The sequence below is a fragment of the Camelus dromedarius genome, chromosome 10, assembly GCF_036321535.1.
Source record: "Camelus dromedarius isolate mCamDro1 chromosome 10, mCamDro1.pat, whole genome shotgun sequence".
Lineage (NCBI taxonomy): Eukaryota > Metazoa > Chordata > Mammalia > Artiodactyla > Camelidae > Camelus > Camelus dromedarius.
In genome coordinates this window covers 71884478-71903778 of record NC_087445.1, presented here as the reverse complement: position 1 = coordinate 71903778, position 19301 = coordinate 71884478, and the positions used below count along the sequence as shown (strand labels likewise).

At 54.1% G+C, this 19301-nt stretch overlaps 2 protein-coding genes across 2 annotated transcripts; both read left to right on the top strand.

Annotated features, from left to right (window-relative positions):
• Window positions 1-24: 24 nt before the first annotated feature.
• On the top strand, window positions 25-4531 carry DPM2 (dolichyl-phosphate mannosyltransferase subunit 2, regulatory). The gene is made up of 4 exons (XM_010984297.3): window positions 25-1814; window positions 2106-2195; window positions 2956-3058; window positions 3855-4531. Exons 1-4 carry the CDS (start codon window positions 1617-1619, stop codon window positions 3911-3913), a joined length of 450 nt encoding a protein of 149 aa, XP_010982599.2. The 5' UTR covers window positions 25-1616; the 3' UTR covers window positions 3914-4531.
• Window positions 4532-7314: 2783 nt separating this feature from the next.
• On the top strand, window positions 7315-14872 carry PIP5KL1 (phosphatidylinositol-4-phosphate 5-kinase like 1). Its single transcript, XM_031449532.2, has 10 exons — window positions 7315-7396; window positions 8238-8441; window positions 9591-9641; window positions 9838-9992; window positions 10212-10336; window positions 10791-10825; window positions 10916-10971; window positions 11723-11835; window positions 12121-12274; window positions 14251-14872. Exons 1-10 carry the CDS (start codon window positions 7367-7369, stop codon window positions 14516-14518), a joined length of 1191 nt encoding a protein of 396 aa, XP_031305392.2. The 5' UTR covers window positions 7315-7366; the 3' UTR covers window positions 14519-14872.
• Window positions 14873-19301: the final 4429 nt, after the last annotated feature.

Genomic DNA, 19301 nt, shown 5'->3' with positions numbered 1-19301 from the left:
TCAGTTTTCTCAGCTGCAAATGGGGTTGTAGATCAAATGAGAAAGTGGGCATACAGCCCCTTCCACCGCCCCGGGAACCGCCCCGGGAGCTTGACCTGCGGAAGGTGCCGAGCATTTTCCTGGCCTCTAAAGCTGCAAGTCAGCACTGTCTCCATGCCTGGACCCTTCACTCCCTGCCCCTGAATCAAGTTACAGAGAAGCTGACTTAGCCAAGCTCTGGGAAAGGCAAGTCACCCTGGGCCTTCAATGGGCTCAGAAGTGGTAGGAAGCCTCAGGACTTTGGATGAGCCAAGGCCAGGTCCTTGCCACAGCGCTGCATTATCCCCAACCCATCTCAGTGCTGATCCCCACTCGGCCCCTGTAAACCCTGGATGCTGATTCTCTGTCCCTTCTGTTCTAGGCTAAGCCCAAAGTTTGTCCTAAGACAGAGGGAAAAAATAGGGCTGTACACAAAAAATGGTTGCTCCTTTGGAACATGGTGATGCTATGTAAAAAAAACAGTATACAAAATGGTAGGGGGTAAAAAGGTGGGTCCTCTCAGCTTTGAGAGGGCAGTCCCCAGAGTCAGAGATGGGTCCAGATGACCAAGGAGAATGATGCTGCCAGCAGGAGCAAGCCATGCCGGGTTCAGACTGCATCTCTGCGTGTCCCTGGTCTCTTTAAGTGAAGACAGCACATAGAGAGTTTCCACATAACCCCTCAGGAGGCCTGGAGTCTCTGGGTGCTCTACTCTAGCGTTCCAGAATTAGCAAATCTTAAAGCTGGTTGATTGATTTAAAGGTCTTATATGCTGGGCACTGGGGATACAACAGTGACCACAGACCCTATCCTCAGGGAGCTCTCAGGTGGGCCAGATCAACAAGTAAATCAGCTAATTAAAACGCAGTGACAAATGTCATCATGGAGTGACACTTCGGGCTGTGGAACACAGAGGATGGAACCCCTGCCTAGCTGTGAAGTTCGCTTCCCTGGGACATGTGGCATTCCAGTGAGACCTGATGAATGAGAAGCAGCCGGCCCCACGAGCTGTGGGAACACAGTATTCCAGACCTTGGAGCTGGAGGGGACAGCAAAGATGATCAGGCCTCCAAGCCTGGGGAGGGGCCTGCACACCGGGCCAGTCCTAAGATATGTCTGGGCTGCCACAAGACCCAGAGCCCAAGAGGGAGACAGTGAGGGTTGGGAGGGTCAACCTGGCCTCATTCCTGCAGTGAAGAGAGGACACCCTAAGGGTCAGCCAATCAAAATCTCCAACCGTGAAAGCTCCGGCCAGCCCCTCCTTCTCCCACCCCAGGCCCTGTGGTGAACGTTTTCTGCACCCTCAACAGACAAGTTAGGGCCTCGGGACCAGGAAATAGGGCCCTCGGGTTCTGGAGTAGGCTTCATCACTGACTTGGATTGTGATCTGCACGTCCTCGCCCTTCTCTGAGACTCATTTTTTTTCCCCATCTGAAAAATGGGACTTCCTTCACTCCACCCACATTCTGCTCTGACTTTGGGGCTCTGGGATATTGAGAGATGGGCTTGTTTCCTGGGGTGAGTTCGACAGGACTGAGGCCACGAGTGCCGGTCGGTCTAGGTTCGCCACTCCATCCCATTCCCGGAGACTCGGGAACATGTCCCACAATGCCCTTGAGAAACTACATTTCCCGACATGCAAACGGGGAGGCGGTGCCCACCTGTCTTGGGCAATCTGCTCCTGGACCGGCCTAAGGACTACGACTCCCGGCGTGCTCCGCGGCCCAAGGCCAGAAGGGCCCGGATCCGGAACCAGATGTGGTGTAGTGCTCCCGTGCCGAAGCGCCGGGGAGATGGTGAGCTTGGAGCGGATTGCTGGGCGTGGGGGCGTCTAGGGGTGAGGTCCTGGGTCTGCTCAGGAGCTAGGGCTTGAGCACTCGGAGCTGGGATCGCTTTCCCGCCGGCCCATCGTACGGGTGATAACGCCTTGGCCCGGCACTCTCTCTCCCGGCCTAAAAATTGATGCCTAGTCAGCCACGTCAGATACGTCTGTTGACTGAATGGCGTAATCAGACTGCTACGCCCCTCTCCATTAGTGCACCTAAATGAAGGGTCACTTCCTCAGTTGAGCTCTCCCTTTTCTCCAGGCCACGGGGACTGACCAGGTGGTGGGACTCGGCCTCGTCGCCGTTAGCCTGATCATCTTCACCTACTACACCGCCTGGGTAATTCTCTTGGTATGTGTGCTTCCCCCGCCCTCTCTCACCACCCACCCCTGGATCTTGAAGCCAACTCCTAACATCATTTAAGCAGCTACAGTGTGACAGGCACTGTGCTTGGTGCTTTACCTGCATATCTCATGAAAGCTCCAGAACAGCACTATGAAGAGGGTACTAGTGGTGTCCCCATTTTATAGATGAGGAAGCTAAGGCTCAGGGAGAAGTGTCAAAACAAAGTTCTGTTCTGGATTTGCTTTGCCTCTAGTCCTGGTTATCTGTGGGCTTCTGGACATGACAAGTGCCAGTGGATTTTGTGAGAGTTTTTAGGATTTTCTTTAACCCCTGTGGGAAAATTTGTTGGTTACTGCTTTAAAAAGGGCAGTGTGTTTGGAAGGCAAAATCTTGCAGAATTTGGTATCCTTTGGAGAAAAATGTTAGTAAAGAAGAGCTTGGAGCCCAAGGCTGGGAACCATTTGAGGAGTCTTCATTTTCCCATGCTAGACTGTGGGGGCCTTAGGGCAAGTCCTTTGTCTTCTGCTCCTTGCCAGGTCCCCAGCACCAACTTAGGGCAGGCACCAGGCAAGTGCCCAGTGCACAACTACTAAACAAATGAAGGAAGGAAACAAATCAAGTCACCCAAAATGCCATCATCTTAAAAACAAATGCAGTCTTGGTGCTTTGATGGGATCGGCCCCTGAGATGGAGGAGGTGGGATGTTTGAGCTTGGGGAGGTGGGCAGGGCGAGGAATGCTCACCAGAGCTCTGCCCTCGATGCCAGCCATTCATCGACAGTCAGCATGTCATCCACAAGTATTTCCTGCCCCGAGCCTATGCTGTTGCCATCCCACTGGCCGCTGGTCTCCTGCTGCTCCTGTTTGTGGGTAAGTTCCCCCAACCCTGGGTAGGGTGTCTGAGGGGCCCCCAGACCCTCTTCCACCCCTGAACATGCTGCTGCACTTTGGTACTTGCTGTACATCTGCTTAAGCCTCTTTGTCCCCAGCTCACACCTGGGGTTTCCCTGTTCTTCCTTCTGGGCTGCAAGTCAGTCTTCTCGATGCCTCAGGCTCATTGGACTCTAAAAGGATGTCTCCTTTTTCCTGCTCTCTCCACCACCACTGTGGAGAGAGCACCTCCGTCACCTCTCACCCGATTGTCACCCTGGCTCATGAGTCTTGCACCCTCTGTCTTCCAGGGTCTAGTCTGTGGGCTTCCTAGGGGCAGAGACTGTGTCTTCATCATTACTGTGTCCTCAGCCCCTGGCTCAGGCTATGGCACTGAGTTGGTGCTCAAGAAAATGGTTTGGATGAGTCACCAGTCAGATATCTGGATGATGGGGGTGGGAGGTGGGTGGATGATGGATGCTGAGTGGGCGGGTAGGGAGGTGGACAGGTGGTTGACTGAGTGAGCAGATGGATAGTTGGATGGATCTTATTCCCTGTAGAATTGGAAACACTAGACTCAGCAAGTTGCCTGTCGTAGCCACTTAGCTGATGTTTGTTGAATGAATGTGGGCAAATGCGTGGCTTGATGAATGACTAGGGAGATGCCCAGGTGGTCTGGAGGATGCTTGGGTAGATGCTTCGCCCCATGTGAGGGTCATTCTGCCATACTGTGTCCTGCTCTGGCCTCCCAGCAACCCCCAGCTGGGATCTTACCTTTCTGGTCTGTATATTCCAGGACTGTTCATCACCTACGTGATGCTGAAGAACCAGAAGGTGACCAAAAAGGCTCAGTGAAGGCCCAGCAGGGATGAGGCTGCCAGCCCCTTCTCTGCTTCTTCTCCAGGGCAGACCAAGGGTGGGAGCCCACAGGACCCATGCAGGCACCCCTGTGGGATGGAGCTGCTCAGGACTCATCCTTACTGGCCAGAGCCCCTGCTCCTCCCCTGCTCACTCGTCCAGAAACCAGGAGGAAGGTGTACCTGAAAGTTCCCCCTCACCCCTTCTGGCTCAGGATCTGAAAGATGCTGGCCCTCCCCACCTCACCTTCAGACTCTTGGTTACTTTTTCCTCTGGGTTCTGCACTCTTGCCTCAGTTTCCCTCCTGTCACATGCTGTTGTTGGATTTGGCAGGTTCTGGGGCATCATGTGACCTCTCCCCACATGTCCTGCTCCTCCTCCAAGGCAGCTTTCCTGGGTCTGACATAGCCCCAGACCCCACAGGATTTCTGGACCTGGAAAGCCTAGGGCTGACAGGCCCCAGGACCACCTCCAGGCCTCAGGACACATTAGGGTGGCCACACCAGGCCCCCAGATCGACCGCTTCTTGTGGAGGCCCAGCCCCCCAGGCCCAGTCCCCCAACCCCAGTACTGGCTTGTTGGGGAGAGCTGAACAATAAATGTTGATGGTGTGTTTGTCTGAGTTTCATCCCTGACCAGGGGATCGGGACTGCTCTGGGGCTGGAGAGGGCTAGGAGCTGGCCTCTGCATTGGTCTCAGGTTAAGAGACCCTGGTTTGTGCAATGAGGTTGCCTCAGGGGTCTCCTGGATCATGCCTGTGGTGAAGACAGGATAAAACGGGAGCCAGGACAAATGTGGGTCTGGCCTGGTGCAGTTCATGGCTGGGGAGTTCATGGAGGCGTGGCAGTGCCAGGCGCGCCAGGCACCACATCAGCCGCTACCATGCTTCCCCCATGCCAGCCCAGCCAGCATGGGATTTTAAAGATCCTTAGGCTGGTCCCCTAAAAGCCCATCTGTTATACCGGGCGGCCCAACATAGCATGGCTCTGAGGCAGTGAGGGCTGCTGGGGGCCAGAGCCGGGCTGGTTCCACTGTGTTCAGGTGGACTGGCACAGGCCCCAGCCCTAGTCCCCAGCAATCCCACCATGTCCCTCTGGGCAGCCAGCTCTCTCATTCACCATGCCTAGCGTAAGGCTCCCTCCCCTCTCACCTGGGACATTCATTCTCCCTCCAGTTAGTGGAGATGTCCCCCTCATCAGGAAAAAGAGACCAACGGCAGGCTCACCTGCCATGTCCTTACCTGTCCTGCCTTCTCCCCATCCTCCAGTCCAGGCAGAGCTGCCCACCTGGGCTCTGGGTCCTGTCCTCTCCCACAGCTATAGCACGAGCCTCCTGTCTGATGATCCCTCTCAAGGGAACAAGCTCTTCTCAACAGGGTCCTCCCAGAGTTTCATGAACATCTTACAGGCTCCATTTAAGAGCCCCTCTATCAACCTGATAATTCCATCCAGGTCCCTCCCCCCTCTCTCCTCTTTACAGCCAGACTTCCCAAAAGAGTGTCTGTACCAGCTGTTTGTATTTCCTCACCTCACAGTATTCCAGGAGGGCTGCACTCAGACCACCAGTGACATCTAGTCTTTAAATCCAAAGCATGTTTCCTTGACCCCTCCTGTGACATCCCCCCTGGGTGCACCCTCAGACACTGGCTGACTCATTCTCCTACTTTATGTCTCACTTATGCTCCTCTGTTCTCCTGTGAGAAGGCGGGTTCCTCAGGACAAGGTCACAGGCCTTTTCACCCCAGCCTTATAGGTAACCTCATCCTTACCCAGGTTCACCTCCAGCCCAGCTTTCTCCTGAGCCCCAATGTACTTAACTGCACATGTACCAGCCACCCACCGGACATCCGCATCGGATGTGATAGCAGCATCTCAAATTCACCCTGTCGTGATCTGAATTTTCAGACTCCCCCTACCCCCCGCACAAATCTGGCTCTCCTCTCAAGCCAGGCCCTTTCTCATGACTGGCATCGTCATCATCCTGTGTCCCTGACCCCCCCAGCCAGAAGCCTGGCAGACATAAGTGATTTTGGCTTTCCTCTTCCACCCCCACATCCACACGACTCCAAATCCCTTTTCTTCTCTCTCCCCCCATCACTTTCCTGATGCACACATCCTCTGCCCTAAATCACAGAAGGCTTCTTCACTGCTCTCCCCAGCCCACAGTGGCCTCCTCCAGTCTGACTGCATGATAGCCAGTGGCCTTTTGAAAACATCTGAGCATCTTTCTCATACTCGTACTTAAATGCTTCTCTGGGTTCCCATTCCACTACCTCACATGGCCGACAAGAAACTGCCTGCTCGCTCTCTCCTCACGCCAGCCATGCCGACCTTTTATTTTCTGGGACTCACTGAGGGTCTTTGCACATGTTACATTGGTTCAGCATATCTTCTCAAACGCTGGTTTGTGCCAGGTACTGAGCCAGAAAAAAACAAGTCTGGCATGGTTCCTGCCCTCCTGGCTCTCCTACTCTGGGGTGAGGGGTAGGGTGGGGTAGGAGAGAAGATGTAATAAATAAATGAACAAGACAGTCTGACGGTGTTAAGTGTGATGAAAATAAAACAAGGTGATGTGATCATGACTGAGGGGAGGGGACACTTAGAATTGGGCAAGGGATAAGGAATAAAGCAAATAGAATCTAGAGGGAAAGGATTTCAGGCAGAGGGAACAGTACCTGCAGGAGCCTGGAGGTGTGAAAGAGTTTGGTGGCCAAGGCCCAGCAGGGAGCCCCTGTGGCTGTGTGGTGGGTGTAGGGGGAGTGAGTTGAAATGGGGCTGGAGAGTGTGCAGATGAGCCTCGGGCCATGCCGAAGGGTTTGGAGTTTGTTCCGAGGCCATGGGAAGCCGCTGGAGGCTTCAAGCATGAGAGTGACATCATCTGATTGATGCTTTTAAAAGCTCACGCCGGCTATGTTCCTCTCACTCACCCCCAAATCCCTCGGAGCCTACACTGCTCCTGGCCAATAGTGAGTGTTCAAAGTACGTATTGAATGAATGCATGCCCCTGACTTCCCGTGTGACCTGGAGGTAGTGACTTTTCTCTCTGGACCTTAAGTTTCCTCACCCGGAATACGGTCTGTGGGAATTTCACGCCAGAGTGGGTGGGCGGGACTAGATTCAGGTTACCCGCCTCCTCGAGCGGTCCCGAGACCTGAGTGTCCCACCCCAGAAAGGGAATGAGGGGGTCTTCCCGCCTTCCTCCCCACACCCCGGGGGGCCTTGACCAACTCTCAGCGGCCCCGCCCTGCCCTGGACCGCGGTCTGAAGGATGCTGCAGCCCCGGGGGCGGGATCCGCGGGCGACCGCCGGCGTCCCCGCACGGATTGGGTGCAGCCGTGACCGGCACCGAGCGATTGGTCGACCCAGAAGCAGGGGCGGGGCCTGGCTCCTGCAGCGGGGCAGCCCGGCGGCAGGGGACGCGGCCAGAGCCCGGGAAGCTGCTGCGGGGGCGATGGCCGCGCCGAGCCCACGGCCCCGAGAGGTAGGTGCAGACCCGAGAGAGGGCAGGAAAGGAAAGGGTTGGAGGGCAGGGTTCGGGCCTTCCCTCCCCTTGGGGAACTGACACACCCTCATCCAAATCCAGGAGGGGTCCTGCACTGAACCGGGACCAGGACACGCCCCACATGGGGCTGCAGGTCTGAATGGGGGGAGTCTGGCGGGTATCCCCTAAGAACTTCCTCAGTTTCCTCATCGGGAAAATGGATACGATAATAAAAGCTTCTGCTTCATAGGGATGTTCTGAGGTCAAGCTCTCAGCCAGTGATGGGCATATGGTGGGTGCCCACTGCTAATGGGTCAACAGCTATAATTTCAGCTTTGTGCTGACCCTCCGCGCTGGCCTGAAGGAACTCAGCATAGCCCAGCGGAATAGAGGACTGAATCACTGACATCATAGCTCCTACTATTAGGAGTTCTTGTGCACAGAGCTCAAACTCAGCAGTAACAACAGTTAATCTTCCACGAAGGAGTTTTCATAGTTCTCATTTTACAAATGAGAAAAGGTGCAGAAAGGTTAGGTGATTTACCTAAGGTCACACAGCAGGTAAGAGACAGTCAGTCTTGGGCCAGGTTTGGCTGCAAAATGAATGCTCTACCTATCGACAAAATAACCATCATTATTTTGGGTGCTGACTGCATGCCAGGTGCTGTCTCCTCACAACACCCAGTGAGGTGGTTCCTAGCATTATCTGAATTTTACAACTGAGGAAACTGAGGCAGAGAGTAATGAGAGGAGGGCTGACAAGCCGTGAAGGTGGGACTCACACCGGGGTCTTTCCCTTGTGGGTTGCTGCCACAATTGCTTCTGGTACCTTCCACCTCAGGTCCTGGCCCCCTCCCCAGAGGCTGGACGCAGAGCAACCACCTCAAGCTCCAGCCGCCGTGGCCTCATCTGGCGGCTACGGGACAAGCAGTCTCGCTTGGGCCTGTTTGAGATTGGCCCAGGGCATGAGCTGCACCAGCTGACGTGTATGATGCAGGCAGGGCTGTGGGCTGCCACTCAAGTGTCCATGGACCACCCACCCACGGTGAGTGGCCAGTCTGTCCAAAGTACTGACAGCAAGACCAGGCTGATGCCCTGTCCTGCTAAAACCACAGGATTGGGGATCAGAGCAGTCTAGAAGGAGAGGAAAGCAGGGGCTTGGTGCAGGGTGGGACATTCTGGGGTGGGGGCTGAGGCCAGGAAGCCAGAAAGCCCAGGGTGTGTTGGGGGCGTGAGGAATTGTGTGATTCTAGGTGGGTCTCTGCCTCTCTTTGGGCCTCAGTGTCCCCAGCTGTATAATGGGTGGAAGAGATTGTACTCCTTGGTCTCTGAGGCCCTCCTAGTTCTGCCAGGGTGTATGTTTGAGAAGGGACCCTGCCCCCACCCCACCAGCCTGGCCCATCCTCCCTGGAGCTCAGGCTGGGGCCAGGCTGGCTCAGCAGAAAGGATCACCCACTGCAAGCTCAGCAGCTGGAAGGCCCAAGTGAGATGTGTGTTGTTTGTGTGTGTGCACACATGTGCACAGTGTGACCACAACCTACAAGCCAGGTCCTGGTAGAGACCTGGAGTTCCAGGGACAGTGTAGGAGTCCTCTAAGTCTCATCACCTGCTCAGAATCTTCTGTGACTCCTCAATACTCAGCATGGCCTCAGGATCCTGCTGGTTCAAGCCCAAGGGCGTCCAGCCTCTTTCTCAGTCCATCCCTCCCTTACTCGCTTCAGCCACCTGGGCCCTCCTTCCCTTCTCGGTGGCCACCATGGCTGTTCCCACTGCTATGAGCACAGATTTCAGCACCTTCCCCAGGAAGCTTTCCCTGATCCTGCTCCTCCTAGGCTGCATCAGGCAGGTGCCTTGCCTTCAAGGCCATCATCCCTTTTACCAGGACAGCACCCTGCATCACTTGCCCAATGTGTGTTGGGCGCATGTGCCAGGCTCTAACTCAGAGCCTAGTGTTGGGGACCCAGTAGTGGATGAGACACACCTAGGACCTGCCTTGGTAGCTCTCATCCTTCCTCCAGCTCTGGGAGGGCTGGCAGTCCGTCTACCCAACTCAGGCACTCGGGGAGTCGTCCCCACTGGCTGAAGGAATCAATTGGGAGAAGGCGGGTGAGGCTGAGTACAGGAGGCTTGGAGACCCTGGGACTGGTAATGTGGGGCTAAGGCTTGCCCAGATCCTCTCTGCTCCTTGCTGCAGGGACCGCCTACTGAGGAGGACTTCTCCGAGGTCCTGATCCAGGTTCATGAGGTAGGAAGCCCAAGACTGCTGAATGGGAGGGAGTATTTTCTGGTCTCCTCCTCAGTTTCTCCATCTGCACAGTGGGAGTGATGGCTTATCCCAGGGCCTTGCAGGAAGAGTGTGCTTCCCCTGACCCTCCTGCACTGGGGCCAGCTGCACACACTTGGGCCGGGCCGACACTTGGGGATGCTCTTCCTCTCCGCAGGGCTTTGAGCTGGGCACCTTGGCTGGTCCGGCCTTCGCCCGGCTGCGGCGATCCCTAGGCCTGGCGGAGGAGGACTATCAGGCCGCACTGGGCCCCGGCGGCCCCTACCTGCAGTTCCTCAGCACTTCCAAGAGCAAGGCCAGCTTCTTCCTGTCGTGAGCTGGTGGCAGGAGTCAGGAAGGGGTGGGAGTGGTATCCCGGGTGGAGGGCGGTGCTTGGGGAGAGAAACAGAATTGCCAGATCAGGGAGGATCAGGGCCAGATAGATGTCAGATGTTGGAGGAGAGGCTGAGGGCCACGGCAGGAGGCGAGAGGGGCGGTGGGGAGTCCGCTCCAGCTCCCGCTGGTCAGTGACCTCTTCCTCTCGCCCCTCAGCCAAGACCAACGCTTCTTCCTGAAGACCCAGCAGCGCCAGGAGGTGCAGGCGCTGCTCACCCACCTGCCCCGCTACGTGCAGCACCTGCAGAGGCACCCGCACTCACTGCTTGCGCGGTTGCTGGGTACGACCCGCCAGGGACCCGGGACTGCGGGACGAGGGGAGGGGGGAAGAGAGGGCGAGAAGGGGAGGGGCCAGGGAGTAGCGGGGTTCCAGGATGCGGGGCGTGGGTGACCTGAGCTCGGGCAGGGTGGAAAGGACTGCACGGGTGACCGGGCCAGCTAGAGGCAAAGTTCATTGTAGGGGGTGGGAGGTGTGTCCTAGACAGTGTAAGGGAAGACTGGAGAGTGTGTGTCAGTGGAGCGGGCGGGGTCAAGACCCGGGACGTGGCCCAAAGGGGGCGGTGTTGGGATTGGACGGTCCCAGGAGGAGGATACATCTACAGGCGCGGTCTGGAGGGGTGGGCTTGGGATGCAGCAGATCTCAAGAAGGAGGCGTGGTCCGGAATTGGGACTGGGCCGGGAAGGACCCAGGGTTGTCGAGTTTGCGGCTCTCACCTGGCGCCCTCTCCCTTCCAGGAGTGTACAGTCTGCGGGTGGCCCGGGGAAAGAAGGTGGGTGAGGCCCAGGCGAGGGGGCCGGGCCAGAGGGGGCGGCTGGAGGATGAGATCCTGTCCTCCCTCACTCCCTACCCCCGTCCCCAGAAATACTTCATCATCATGCAGAGTGTCTTCTATCCCGCCAGCCGCATCTCAGAGAGGTGAGTTGGCTCCCTGGGCCCTGGCCCCACCTGGAATGTACTCCCTGAAGCACCCACGCTCACTGAGGCCCAGGGAGGAGAAGGGATGTTCCTAAGATCTCCTGATGGGTCAGAGAATGATACCCACGACCGGTGTCTCTGGAGTACTCAGTATGCCTTGGGGCGCTGTGTTGAGCCATTTGCATTCATTATCTCCCTTATTCCCAGAACAGCTCTGAGCGGTAGGCGTCCTTAACATCCCTAAGAAACTGAGGAGGGGAAATCCGTTCAGCTACTGCGTAAGGAGCAGGGATTCAGACCCAGCCTCTGATCGCACATGGCCCTCTGATCCTCCTGGCCCTGACTCTGCCAGCAAGCTCCCCACTGGTGCTCCCGCAGGGCCGTGGGCTTCCCTTATGTCCTCTCTTATGCCATCTAGGGTTTGGATCCCTGTGTCGGGGACATGCCAAGGATGACAGGGTGCTAGGAGGCAGGCACAGGCAGGGGTAAAGCGTCCAAGGCTCCTGAGTGGGAATCCATGCTCTGCTCTTTACTCACTGTGTGGTCTTGGGCAAATCAAACAACAGCACAAAAAACAGCTCTCTGAACCTTTTTCTTCATCTCTAACACGGGGACAATAATGGAATGGCGTTGCTGAGGATGTGAACGGTCACCCAGTGGGCGCCCTTTCACCGTGTGAGGTTCCCTGTGTGTCTCAAATCCGTGTAAAGTTGAATTCTCTCCCCCCACCCCACTGCTTTACCCCACCCAGGTATGACATCAAGGGCTGTGAGGTGAGCCGCTGGGTGGAGCCTGCCCCTGAGGGTAGCCCCCTCGTCCTGGTACTGAAAGACCTCAACTTTCAGGGCAAGACCATCAACCTGGGTGAGCCATAGGGGTGGTTATTGCCTGCTCTTCTTCCATTTAGAATGAAGTTGGAAGGGTGTCCCTGGCCTGAGTCATTAAGAGCCCAGATTTTGGAATCAGATAGTGAATCCTAGTGCCACGACTTTATAGCTAGGTGACCCAGGCAAATTACAGAGGAGTTTCCTCATCTGTGAAATGGAACAGTAATGACACCTGCCCTCCCGGGGCAGATGCATGTGGAGCCCTCAGCACCTTGTCTGGCACAGAATGAGCACTCAGGTGGGGGCACTGATGCTCTGGCAGGGCCCCAGCGGAGCTGGTTCCTCCGCCAGATGGAACTGGACACCGCCTTCCTCCGGGAGCTCAACGTGCTAGATTACAGCCTCCTCATGGCCTTCCAGCGTCTCCATGATGATGAGAGGGGCCTGGGCAGGAGCCTCATATTCCGCACAGCCAGGTGGGCCCCCAGAGGCAACAGCAAGAATGAGGTGATGAGAGCATGGGAAAGACAGATGGTGTGATGAGGAAACAGCACAGACAAAGACCTGAAGACTGAAAAGTACAGTGTTTATGTATACCTGTGTGTATGTGTGTGTGTAAGCATGCAGGGTGGAGGGCTGGAGAAACCTGGCTGGCAGGGGTAGTGGGAACCACAGCAGGGAAAAGAACAGGTGAGGTCCAGTTGGACAAGAGCTTCAGTGCTGATTTGAAGAATCTGCCCATTTTCCAGAAGGGGATGTGGAGTCACTGAAGGTTCCAGATCTATTTAAGTTTTGCTTTAGAAAGAGTCCTTGCCCCTTAACCCAGTGATTCTACTTCGAGGACCCTGAGGTCATCACCACCGGCAGCATCATCCTGGTGTCTTCCTCTTGTATGCCCCCATTCTTACATGCTGACTGTGGGCCTCATTGAGAGGTAGGGATCATTCCCATTTTAGAGAAGTGAAAACTGAACCTCAGAGAGAGGACATGAAGTCGTAGAATGACTTCTAATGATTCATATTAGTACTTGGTTAGTTACTTGGATTTCAATCCTCCAAGGCCCACCTTTGTGGTTGAACAGAATTACACAGTGCCTTTAAGATAGGCACTTAAAGGAAATAAGTCCATTGATCTGGTGGTTGGACAAGAAGAGTGAAAAATTATGTCCACTCACCCAGCCCCCAGCCCCACCCTTTGGAGGCTTGAGCACAACCCAGGGTAATGGCTCCCCACGAAACCTGTGGCTTGGTGGGCAAGTCCTGACCAGATGGTGGAATGCCTGCCATGGGGTACAGAACCCCCCAAATTTGTCCATTCAAGATGGGTTGGCTTCTCCCTTGCCCTCTGCCTCAGCTGCTGCATAGATTACAGCTGTCATTCAGCCAGTAAACCCAAGTTTGCATACAATGGTTGTTGTTCTATTGAAATATTTCGGTGCTACCTGGTAAATGGCCACTGCCGCAGTCCCACCATCACCTAGTTCCCATCCTCTCATTCGGAACCACACTCTCCTCCTCCAAGGTTAACCATAGCACTGCAGAGGGTACCAGTGCTCTATCTGGCTCCCGGACCATTGGGTTCTGATTGGTCAGTGCCTAGGCAGAGCTTGTCTTTGATTGGCTTATTTCCCCCCAAACCTGAGTAGGTCAGGAATAAAGTCCTCAGAGACCCACCCCCACCCTCTCACTACCACCACCACAGGAGGACAAAGTTAGGGAATTGAACCTGCTTCTTTCTGGCTGGGATTGGGGGCCCAGCTAAAGGCATCTTCTGATTTGGAAGACAATCTGAGACAAAAAGACACGCCATATGCAAACTGAGGCTGGACTTTGTTTGCAAAGTTTCACTTCTGCCACCCTGAAACTTCCAGGGTTGGATGACCCCAAAGAGAAAGTTAGGAAATACCCAAATATGGGATTTACCCAAAGTAATGTGGCACGAAAGTGCAGAACCAGATTCTGGGTGACCTGTATGCTCTAGACCAGCACTGCGCAGTGCTAAATAGAAATTTAATTCGAGCCACACAGGCAGTTTAAAATTTTCTAGTAGCATCTTTTTAAAAACTAAAAAGAAATAGGTAAAAATAATTTAAATAATATCTTTCATTTACTTCATACACTCCAATTTTTGATCATTTTATTACCTAATCAATATATAACATTTATGATATTTTACATTCTTTTTCTCATACTGTCTTGGAAATTCAGCATGTATTTTACACTTATTGCACATCTCAATTAGGGCTGGCCACATTTAAGTGCTTAGTGGCCAGTGACTGGCTGGTGGTTGCGTAATGGGCAGCTAAGCTATAGACCATCAACTGCACTTTACTCAGCTATCCAGTTTATCTGACGTCGCTGGCTTGGGCACGCAGTACGTGTGGGAATGATCCAGTTCATTGGCTGGGGCTCCCTGGAGGAGGCGGCAACCTCACCTACCTGTCTGGCCGCAGGTCTTTGCGAGGGGTACAGAGCCCAGAGGAGCCGGGAGCCCAGAACCGCCGGCTGCTGCCCGATGCCCCCAACGCCCTACACATCTTGGACGGGCCGGAGCAACGCTATTTCCTGGGCGTCGTGGACCTCGCCACGGTCTACGGGCTCCGCAAGCGGCTGGAGCACCTATGGAAGACACTGCGCTACCCGGGCCGGACCTTCTCCACCGTCAGTCCGGCTCGCTACGCCCGTCGCCTCTGCCAGTGGGTGGAGGCGCACACCGAGTGACCGGCACCGGGCCGTGCTCTCCCCATCTGGACAATGAGCGCACTCCGCGGGTTGCGGGTTCCAGCCTGGCCCCGGCAGCGGGTCGGGCTTCCCTCGCCTGATGTTACTCCCGTTGGCCTCCAGAGGGCAGCATCCCCTAGCTAATACTATGAACTCATTTGATGGCGCTGCTGGGCCGGGCATTGTGCCAGGGATTCCCCTACCTTAGCCAACGTAATCAAAAAACAAAAAACAAAAAAATGCTATTCTTCTTCTTCTTCTTCTTTTTTTTTTTTTTTAACAGACCATGAGATGGAGGCTCAGGGGGTGAAGGGACTGAGCAAGATCATTCAGCAATAAATGCTGGAACCAGGACTCAACTATGCCTTTTGGACTCAGGAGCCTGTATTCTTACCCACCAACTCCTGCAGCCCTGTCCTCATCGGGGATGGGGGTAGGCTGGAGGCTCCAGCCCAGCCCCCTTGTCTTCCAGATGGGAAAACTGAGATCCAGAGACATTAAGGGGCTTATCCACTGGTAAGTGGCAATGCCAGCCTGGGAACCCAGGCCTCTCAACCACCCCGCCCCTGGCTCAAGCAGGGTCCACTGGCCTCCTTCTGGGGAACGCCCCCTCACTCATGCTCCTCTAAGGATGCCGGTGGGAGAATGTGGGGTATTGGGGGGCCTGCAGCTCTGGGAAGCATTTTGTTGGGGTCCACTATTGATCTTGAGCAAACTCTACCCTCCCCTGGGAGTCACTTTTCTCATCTGTGAAATGGGGTCAGGGGTTGGTGGTCAGATCAAGGGACCTGGGTGCACAAACGTTACTGGAAGCAGAGAAGCAAACTGCCTGCTTAGTCCCTGATCTTTCCTTCTCCCTCTTCCAGGAAACTCCAGCTCAGCCTCTGAGCCCAGTCCAATCTGACCATGTCCAAGTGGGCCTTTCCTCTAGAGCCGCTCTGGGGGTGGCTGTGTGACCAGGGCAAGGTGCTAAACCTCTCTGTGTTTCAGTGGTCTAATCTTTAAAATGGAAATATTTAACTCATTAAATATTTATTGAGCACCTGCTATGTGACAGACCCTCTGCTGGGAAATCCGGACTTGAAGTGGAATAAGATGCAGATTCCACCTCCACAGAATTCACAGTCGGAGTGACCGTGACAAATGCTACCCAGTGTGACAAAGCCTCATGAAGGAACATGGGGCTGTGGAGCTTAGAGAAGGAGCCCCCACCTAATTATTTGATGAGAGAGGGACTCTAATCTCTAAATTGAGACCAGAATAATCAGATGCAGCCTTGGGAGGGTCTCAGGCAAAGGGCACAGCAAAGATCTGGGGTAAGAGAGAGAGAGCCTGGCATTTGAGAGAAAGAAACATTACTCTGTGGTCAGAGTTCAGAGTCGGGGGGACAGTGTGGAGGTGGGGGATTTGTCGGCCAAGAGCTGGTCCCCAGGACTGGATGACTCCAGACCTTGGGAAAGCCATTCAGTTACATCCAACACTGCCATTCCATTGGCCTTCAGAGAAGATGAGGAAAAATGGCTCATGAGGAAGGAAGAGAAAAGGAAAGCTTATGCCGCAGGACTAGATTGTGGGTTCCTGGACTATATATGTAATTGACATCACCCTAAGCTGTGTGGGTGACCTTGGGTGATTACTCAACCTTTCTGAGCTGGCCCAAGTCACGGAGAATTTCTCCTTCAGGCTCAGCAGGAAGTTGAGACATAGAATGTGTTAAGGCCGTCACTAGGGAGGTGGGTGGGTCGTGGAAACTCTGGTGGAAGGGCGGTATGGTAGGAAACTGGGGTTTGGCCCTGCATTTCTCTGGGGTCTAGATCCAACAGGGGCTGAGTCAGAGCCCGAGTCCTACGCTCAGAAAGGGATGGCTCAGCCCTTACACCCTTTGGGTCTCTGGCAATGGGCTGAAGCAGGGACTGAGGCTGGAAATGGAGGTGGCTCATCCAAGATCTCACAGGGCTCAGGACTTCAAGCTCTCCTAACTTGCTTATTCAACAGACATTATCTGGCCCCTAGTGTGTGCCAGGCACTGTGCAGGTGTTGGAAATGCCCCAGTGACATGACTAGCTTGACTGCCCACATGGAGGTTAGAGCCTAAGGGGCAAGTGTACCATAAACAAGAAAACCAGTTAATACACAGGGTGATTTCAAAGTGTGACAAGTAATATGAAAAGAATAAATCAAGGTGGGACAAGAGGGATGGGGGTGTGGTGTTGGATAGAGTAGTTGGCAAGAGCCTTTCTGAGGAGATAATATTTGAGCTGAATGATAAGAGCTGGCCATGTGACTAGAGAAATCCAAGTAGAGGATAGAGCAAGTGTAAAGGTACTGAGGTAGGAATGAGCTCAGTGTGACTGGGGATCAGAAGGGTGGCCAGGGTGGATGGACAGTGATTAGGAAGGAGGCAGGAGATCAGACTGTGCAGAGCCTCGTAGGTCACGGGAAGGAGAGGGGACTTTTGCTAAAACCAGATTGAAGAGCTTCATCTGAGGCTGCGGGACTTCCCAGTGTCTGTTCCACTGTGGCTGTATGATCCTCATCCTCTCTGGGAGCCTGGGACATTTGGGCATCTCCTGGTCTTCCTTCAGTCCTAGCAAGGAGGGATCTGTCTCTCTGGGGAAGGAATCGTCACTTCACCAGCCATTATGGGTGATCAGTTCATGCATAGGGAACATCTCACCATTTTCCCCTTGGGGTTGAAGGATGAGGACTTGGAAGGCCAGAAGGGCTTCGGCTTTGGGGACCCACTGTGTACCTTGCTTTGTGTGAATGAAGGGCCACAGAGAGAGACTGAACTTAGGTGTGCCCAGGCTGGGGTGGGGGAGACAAGGAAGGCTTGTGCTCAAAGAAGGCCCTGGGGGCAAGGCTGCTTCAGCAACAGCCCCCCTCAACAGGAAGGGGAGAGGCATGGAGGCCTAGATCATTGGATTGGGGGCCTTGGCTTTGCATCTGGAGAAGAAGGTTGCTGAGCTGGGTGCAGATACCCAACACGAATCCCTTGCTACTGTGCCCGCACCAGAGCCTCTGAGAAAAAGGAAAATGGAGTTTGAAATGGTTCCCATTCCACGGCCCTGCAGAAGGAAGTGCGTGTGGCAGGGGTGGTAAGACCTCTTTCTGGCCCATGAAGCATTTTGTAAGAAAAAAAAACAGTTTATTTACTTATTTTTTAATTGATTTTTTGTTTGTTTGGGGGTGTTGGTAATTAGGTTCATTTATTTTTTAATGGAGGTACTGCGGATCGAACCCAGGGCTTCGTGCATGCTAGGCATGCACTCTACTACTGAGCTATACCCTCCCCACCAAAAAAACATTTAGATGGGAAGTATGCTTTCCACTTCCCCACAGGCCCACCTCTCCCTGTTGCCCCCTATCTATCCCTTCAAACTTTTCTGGGCCCAGAAGGCACTTGAGTTTGAAATCCTTGAGGAACCCCATGTGAGCCTTCAAATGGGACACATTTCAGCACCTGCAGGGGCCCTAAACTGAGCTGGCTTGGATTTGACGACACTTTGAGAAGAGGGCTGTTGTACTGTGATTCCCTTTGTATTGTGATTCCTACTCATCTTGTGTGAAACTCACAGGATTTAAGCTAAGTAAAATTCAAGATGGAGTCACAGTGGCCAATGTGAACTTCCACATTACTTGCTGTGAACTGCCCAGTATAGGACTGAGAGTGTCTTAGTGTGATAAATTGAGTGCTGCTTTAGTTAAAGAATTTGGTTCCTTGGAAAGACTTTACCGGAACAGAGGGAATAACTGATAAAAATAAGACCCCTTGGGGCATAAGTGGTACACCCTACTGGCAGATCCCTTTAAATGAGACCACAGTGCTGAGCGACTTGAAGACTCTTTGCCTGGGGACTCCACGCTGCAGAGAACTGTTCCAGACGGATGCACTGTTGGAGCAGAAGATAACTTCCCACTCACATCTGTCATGAGACCCATTTGGCTGGACCAGAGCCTGCTTCTTGCGCTGAGATGGCTCCTTCCCAGACTTCTTTTTGGAGTGGTTTGTTACCCCCTTTTCTATTTTCCCTACTTTGACTAATCTGTGTTGCATGCTAATTGTGTGCAATAAACCAAGTGACTCTTGAATTGAATACTGCCTATGTTTTGTTTATCTCCAGTCCCGTGATTCTTACCTGGTTTTACCGCTGGGCCTTGCAACAAAACAGCGGCGATTGGGAAGTTAAAGTAGGTAGTCAGAGCCCTGGCTCCAGAGTGAGACCACCCAGGGTTTGGATCTCGGCTCTGCCACAGATGCCCCTATCTCACCTGGAGGTAGGTGCTATTATCACCCCACCCCCAGTCCACAGAGGAGAAAAACTGAGGTTCAGGTGAAAGTCACATCACCAGAAGCCCAGGGAAGGCTGCCAGAAAAAATACAACACGACATTGGAATTTCAGGTTTTTAACATAATTATTGGCTGTTTCTGAAATTCCAAAATAAGTTGGCGTTCTGTATTTTAGTTGCTAAATCTGGCAACCCTACCAGCCTGAAACCGGAGGCTGCCTGACCCTAAAATACAGCTTAATCCCGCGCCCCAACAATTTCAGAAATGGAGAAACTCCAGTCCAGACGACCAGGGAGCCATGGTGCAGTGGTTCCAACACCCTCTAAGCCTTTCCTCTGCGGGGCCGCCCACCCCCGCCTCCCGCAGGAGCTTGGGAAAAGTTTGGGAGGACGAAAGAGTGGAGATGCTGAAGCTCAGACTCCGCCCCCGGTTGCTGAGGCCGGATTCCCTACCCCGGAGGCCTCGCCGCCAGCCACGCACGCCCCCGCCGC

Bases quoted from the DNA above. Each gene is read 5' to 3' on its own strand.
- DPM2 (XM_010984297.3), top strand. From the start codon at position 1,617: ATGTCCCACAATGCCCTTGAGAAACTACATTTCCCGACATGCAAACGG. The intron at 2,196-2,955 runs GTATGTGTGCTT...CCTCGATGCCAG, and splicing joins CCGCCTGGGTAATTCTCTTG to CCATTCATCGACAGTCAGCA. The intron at 3,059-3,854 runs GTAAGTTCCCCC...TGTATATTCCAG, and splicing joins CCTGCTGCTCCTGTTTGTGG to GACTGTTCATCACCTACGTG.
- PIP5KL1 (XM_031449532.2), top strand. From the start codon at position 7,367: ATGGCCGCGCCGAGCCCACGGCCCCGAGAG. The intron at 10,972-11,722 runs GTGAGTTGGCTC...TACCCCACCCAG, and splicing joins GCCAGCCGCATCTCAGAGAG to GTATGACATCAAGGGCTGTG. The intron at 11,836-12,120 runs GTGAGCCATAGG...ATGCTCTGGCAG, and splicing joins GGGCAAGACCATCAACCTGG to GGCCCCAGCGGAGCTGGTTC.